At 46.5% G+C, this 6,000-nt stretch overlaps 2 protein-coding genes across 2 annotated transcripts; one reads left to right on the top strand and one right to left on the bottom strand.

Moving 5' to 3' along the window:
* Positions 1-1,291: 1,291 nt before the first annotated feature.
* On the top strand, positions 1,292-3,366 carry N7481_009625 (uncharacterized protein; the record flags this gene model as incomplete). The annotated part of the gene is made up of 7 exons (XM_057268844.1): positions 1,292-1,458; positions 1,529-1,662; positions 1,730-1,853; positions 1,906-2,112; positions 2,169-2,525; positions 2,584-2,951; positions 3,029-3,366. 7 exons carry the CDS (start codon positions 1,292-1,294, stop codon positions 3,364-3,366), a joined length of 1,695 nt encoding a protein of 564 aa, XP_057119521.1.
* Positions 3,367-3,484: 118 nt separating this feature from the next.
* On the bottom strand, positions 3,485-4,663 carry N7481_009624 (uncharacterized protein; the record flags this gene model as incomplete). Its single annotated transcript, XM_057268843.1, has 1 exon — positions 3,485-4,663. The coding sequence occupies one exon, from the start codon at positions 4,661-4,663 to the stop codon at positions 3,485-3,487; it is 1,179 nt and encodes a 392-aa protein (XP_057119520.1).
* Between the last annotated feature and the right edge of the window lie 1,337 nt (positions 4,664-6,000).

Below are 6,000 nucleotides of genomic sequence, written 5' to 3'. Positions count from 1 at the left end.
GATTCCCGGGAGCAATTCGGGAGACAGCCAATGGCACTTATAACATGCCGTTTCAAGCACCAAAAGCTGCTAATTAAGCGAGTTGGTGACGGTGTCCTCGCGGGGTTGGGGGGATGTTTGGGAAACTCCCGTTGAGGTTCACCGCACAGGCCGCACCTTGGCGCTCTCCGCCTGGGAGATACTTCAAGTTCAAGTTGTAACTTCAAGTTAGCCATGGAGCTGAAGGATTAGAGATATCGCGAGGGGAGAGAATATCGGTTATGAAAAGATTCAAAGCGGATAGCTAGCATGATGAATTCTTAACACATGCAGGTAAAACTGAAATAGAGTGCTCCGGCATCTGGGGTTGGACCATACACGTCCAATGCTACTACTACGTAGTAGGTGGTACTCCTATTCTATTCTCAGAACTAGGCCAGTAGCTAGACCTCTCAAGGTTATAGCTCTCAGAACTTTTAATTTTAATATTCTGGAATTCAACAGCCATATATGGTACTAGTACCGTCAAAACCTTCCCAAACTATCCATTACTGTCAAATCTCGTCGTTCCACCAATGGCCAAACAATTACCAACGCTTAGTCCAATCATGGCCCATGGTTGAGTTAGACAAGCATCGATCTGAAACTCTGCGCTTCGATTTAAGACGTGAGACAGCGCATTCCAATATGGCTAGTGGCACTGCGCAGCCCTTACTTGACGACGTTCGTTATCTTAGACTCAATCCGACGTCCTAACTCAGGGGTGCAGAGATCCTCCCCCAGCAAGGGAGGTGCCGAGATTCAGACATTTCAAGATAATGGTAAACAACGCGCGATTTAAATTTCAGTGGCATCTTGGATGTCTTGGCTGAGTGTGGAAGAATGAGGGTGACCAGTCGCCCCCCTTTCCGAGCAACCCGTTTCGCCATACACAAACAATGACTAATGACAACGACAATTCTTATGAAACAAACTTGAAGATCACGCCGATCCAGATAAGCTCCTCAAAATTAGGCTACAGACGCATAGTCAATCCAAGATAGATCAGTCTAGTAGACGAAATTGACGCCAAGCCACTCAATGCAGAAACTAGGTTCAATGATCGACGCCGATCATCTTGTTCAATAAATTCCACATTCTGTCATCGCGCATCTCCCGCGTTCCACTTGGTGCCCCTGGGGTGAATATACGCGGGGCTTGGTCCTACATAGCGTGTGGCCCTGTTCCCAATTTCTCTCGTCGCAACGATGGCTGTCAATTCAGTCATCGTCGACACGTGAAGCACAACAAATCCATCACAGGCCTAGTCGCCATGTCTAGCCGCATACAGTTTGCAGAGCCCATTTCGAAGAAAGAGGAGCCGATACGTTTTGGCAGGGTCGATACTCATGGAGAAAAGGGGTCAGCACAACGGGCACTTTCTCCAGGAAACGAAATCGTCTACCCGACAGGATGGAGGCTCGTTCTTACAATAATAGGGTAGGACTATGATCGATGGAGGATTCTGAGATAATTGAGTGCCGACAGCTAATCTGTTTCTTGAATCAAGGCTTCTGATTGGATTTTTTCTCTCGAATTTAGATGTCACGATTGTGAGCTCATCCCTCACGAACATCACGGACAGCCTAGAAGGCTTCGAGAAGAGAAGTTGGATCATCACCGGCTACCTAGCCACTTACACCGGTACGAAGATAAACGGAAACCGCCTGCTCGTTCTATGGCCTATCTCCTGACATACAAATACACATAGGGTCTATGGCAATATGGACAAAAGGCAGCGATATCGTTGGGAGGAAACATACCACTATAGCCGCTTTTGTTATCCTGCTCGCATTCTCTATTGGATGTGGTTGTGCGAAAACAGCCAACCAACTGTGAGACCACATATTACTTGAAATATTGAACTTTCCTAACTCTGAGATACAGTATAATATTCAGAGCACTACAGGGCATCGGTGGAGCCGGTGTTTACGCACTGGCAATATTATGCATATATGAAATAGCTCCAAAGACGAAGCTTCCAACATATAGCGGGCTCATGTCATTCTGCCTTGTTCTTGCGTCCTTGATTGGCCCAATTTTGGGAGGTGCGCTTGCAAAAGATTCAGCATGGAAATGGGTTTTTTTGATCAAGTATGTGGACATGCAGCAGTTCTTTGGATTTTATATACCAATGTTAACACTTACAGTGTCCCCTTGTGTGCGATTGCGATCGTGATTCTCGCTATTGCTATGCCGACAAACTTCGGCCTCGACCAACACACCCCCTCGCTCAGAACTCGAGCTTCATATCGTTCATTCGCTAATCTCGATCTTGTGGGGTCACTTCTTCTCCTCTCTGGTACATTTTTGACCATTTCCGTCTTGAACGAGGTCAACTTGGCATTTAAATGGTCTTCCCGGAGTGCGATTGCCCTCCTTGTGCTTGCCGGAATTTCGTGGGTCGGCTTTTTCGCCTGGGAATGGCACCTCTCAAAATTTCCCAAGCAAGATCCGATCTTCCCTAAGCGTTGGCTTTTTGATCGCGCGTGGATAGGAATTCTCATGTGAGTAACTCATTGTGGTATTCTGATCGGACTTCTCTTTCTAACGGCGAACTATCAGCTCCTCATTTGTCACCGGGGCAGTTTTCAATGTGGTGCTGGTATATGTTCCGCAGCAAGCACAGCTACTATTGGATAAATCGCCGCTCAATGCTGGTATCTATTTGATTGGATATTCAGCTGTTGCAGCAGTCGCCGCTGGTCTTGTGAATATTGTCAGCTCACGGGGTCGTATTCCGTTTATTTATTCTTTGCTTGTCGGCTGCACGCTCCATACCGTAGGAGTTGGTCTTCTCTCAACGATTGCTAGCTCTCATGGATTCCATGCAACAGATATCGTTTATGAAGTTATCGCTGGGGCAGGCATGGGGATAACGATGGGCATATTGGTGTTAGCGCCACCTTACATCGTTGAGGATAGAGACCTGAGTATTTCTCCCCCAAGCAAACCATTGATCCTGAAGCAGATAATAGTGCATTGGCTAACTGTTGAATTTTTCACGCAGCGATTGCAACCGGCTTTGTTGTTCAGCTCCGGTTCCTAGGTGGAGCCCTTGGTCTGGCTATAGCATCGAATATCCTGAATGGCCGCCTAGCGCATCATTTACAGGGTGTATTAACAAGGCATGAGCTGCACCTATTCCTGGAAAATGTGGAGTTGATAAAAAGCTTGCCTATCTATTTACAAGATGAGGTGAAGAATGTTTTTGCTGGAAGTTACAGCACACAGCTTAGGGTTATGATTGGATTCGCGGCAGCACAACTACCAGCTGTTCTCCTACTCATAAAACCCGGTCGTCAACTTGCAGCGAGAAAGGAACGGACACATAGTGCTTCGGAATAGCAAGCATTCTTTTAATTCAGAGGAGCGACAGCCGAGGAAAGATAGTAGCTGTTTGATATGTGTAAAATCTATCTTCCTCCTTCCATTTCTCTGTATCCCCTGTCATTTGAAAGGGAACTCAATACCGCCATGTTTTTCGACAGGTTGGGCATGAATCGTAGTGACCTGATCTAAGCCATTTTTCAATACACTCTCTGTGATAATTGACTCCACATTGCGCTTTGCACCACACCAGTCCATCTTCTTCAACTTCAACTTCAGGTTCATCATCGTCTGAATAGTATCCTTGTTCATCCTCAGAATCATGGTTGTCGTCCTGTCCCTCATCCTCCTCTTCATCCGTTTCTTCATCCTCTTCATCCTCTTCATCCTCTTCCTCTTCATCTTCGGTGCCGTAAGATTGTGGTTCCTGCAATGGACACAAGCATATTCCACATTCTCCCTCTGCAGGTCGACGACTGACACGGGCTTTACGGGTAGCCGACACGGATGAGTGTGGTGGTCTCTCTGTATTGACCGCTTGCGGGACTGAATCGGAAGTTGGTGGCATCGTAGTCGTAGCCTCGGATCGGCGGCTGGAGGGTTGGCTTGACGTAACCAGTATCTCGCGAGAGCTGGCACTGTTTCTTGAACTTTGGCTTCTTGTGCTATCTGACAGATTCCGAATAGGTCTTTCGACAGGTGTGATAGAGTCACTCCTGGGTTGTGAAATGTTATCGATAGCAGTAGTGGTGCTGCTGCTGTTGGTGGCTCCAACTGTTCTCATCATACGCCGGGCATCATTAACAACTTGAGAGCGTAGGGACGTGGCAGGGAACCCATCAAAGTCTTCAATCCACAAGAGCTCCTCTATTCTTTGTTTTATTTCACGTAATTGAACCTCAATTTGCTCTTCTGATGTTTGTTCCCTGGGAGCTTGGCGGCGAATTCCAGTCGTATTTTGCACAGTTCTTTGTGTCGGAGATGATCGTCGAGATTCAACAAACGAGGATACTTGCTTCCGCCAGCGACGAGCAAGATCGGATGCTTGGTTTTGATGAAACCTCCGGCATAGCACGTATGGAGCTAATTCTTTGAGCAGATCGTTGATAGAATCTCCGGCTCGAAGGTCTTCAGTGGCCTCGTCGAGAATATCTATCGCACATCTACGGCCATTCGCGTTTGTACTAGCATGACAACGACGACCTTTTGATGGGGCATATCCAACACACCATGGCTCCCTATCAGGCTGAAGGTTGATGATAGTAGAAAGATGAGGCAGAGAGGAGTAGGTGATGGGGGGAACTCTCGAAGGCATGTCAACGATTTTTGGTGATTGATTATGCCAAAGTTATAAAGTAAAACCGTGGATTTGAATGTTGGCCTGAACTTACTCGTGGCAATCTTTGGTTCATATACTTATCACCATGACGGCTAGAGAGGTACAAGGTTGGAAGAACCACTGTCACTGCCACAGTGGCGCAGACTTAACCCCCCCCTGCTAGCTTTATGCATCTTATCATAAATAGCAATTATAGAGATAAAGGGAGCTCGGACCCCATTATAGAGTGAGGGTTGGACGAAAAAGCACGGGGAGAGCAAGTATGAGGGGCTGTGTGGAAAGGACGGGAGCGGGAGCGGGAGCGTGAAACTGGACTTGGGTTTGATCCAACAGTCTTTGGCAGAGTCTGATAGGCTATGAATTAGCGATAATGCAAGTCAGGTCGATACTAAAATTTAGCGTAGTCGGATCGTGACTTTTATTGGCTACTAGGATGTGATTGAAGTGCAGCAAAAGCCAAGCCACCCAACACGATGCACACGCAGACCAAAATAGGTCTACACTATCATCCAAAATAGCGCTGCCTGGAACGGTGTAGTTAGCGTAAGAATTCATCTCAGCCTCTCGATAGATTGTCTGAAACAAGGCTGTGGCTGGAGCCACAGCACTGGCCAACTATTGCATATCCCTTCTTTTTGAAGGGGTTTACCTTATTTTAAAGACCGAACCCTGTTGCCTAACCTGTCGGCTACTACTATTAGTAGTTGCAAGAATCTTTGAAGTTGCCGAGCCGCATCTATGTCATGCAGTACTATGGGAAGTAACAGTGGAAGGAATTGGTCTTAAATGAATAGGACAAATGTTAAGTGAAACATCTTATTTGAATATGAGTTCACAAGCTAAATCATTTACGCTAACTACGCTTATGGTGTTCCAATCATCACCGCTTCGTCCCTTCTGGAATGGACATGCGGCGTGTCTCGGAGAATTTAGGCCATGTTCGCTGTATTGCGGAAATCATGCCGATATCATTATATGCCAATCATATAGTATCAAGTTCATACGATGTACCTTCAACTTCGAATTCGGCACCTACGGGTGTCTTTGAACTTGAAACCATCGCAAGATCGGAGACAGTGAAGACTGGATGCCTAGCAAAGCCGTTTCCTCACATCGTATTGGAAAAATAAAATTTCACATTTTGATTAAACACATGGCGCATCTCTTCAGGGTGATCATATTCTTAGTTAGAACTAGTAAGCCCTGAGCTCAGAGCCTATTTTGGTAGACGGGGTTCCAAACGAATGTGGGTCCTATATGCGACCAGATCTGGATAACGATACGAAACCGAGAAGAGCCTTTTCCTATATTTG

The sequence above is a fragment of the Penicillium waksmanii genome (assembly GCF_028829765.1).
Source record: "Penicillium waksmanii strain IBT 27052 chromosome Unknown utg000008l:1.0-5622682.0:1.0-5626561.0, whole genome shotgun sequence".
Classification (NCBI taxonomy): Eukaryota; Fungi; Ascomycota; class Eurotiomycetes; order Eurotiales; family Aspergillaceae; genus Penicillium; species Penicillium waksmanii.
Note: the sequence above shows the minus strand (reverse complement) of the source record. Positions and strands in the feature narration are given on the sequence as shown.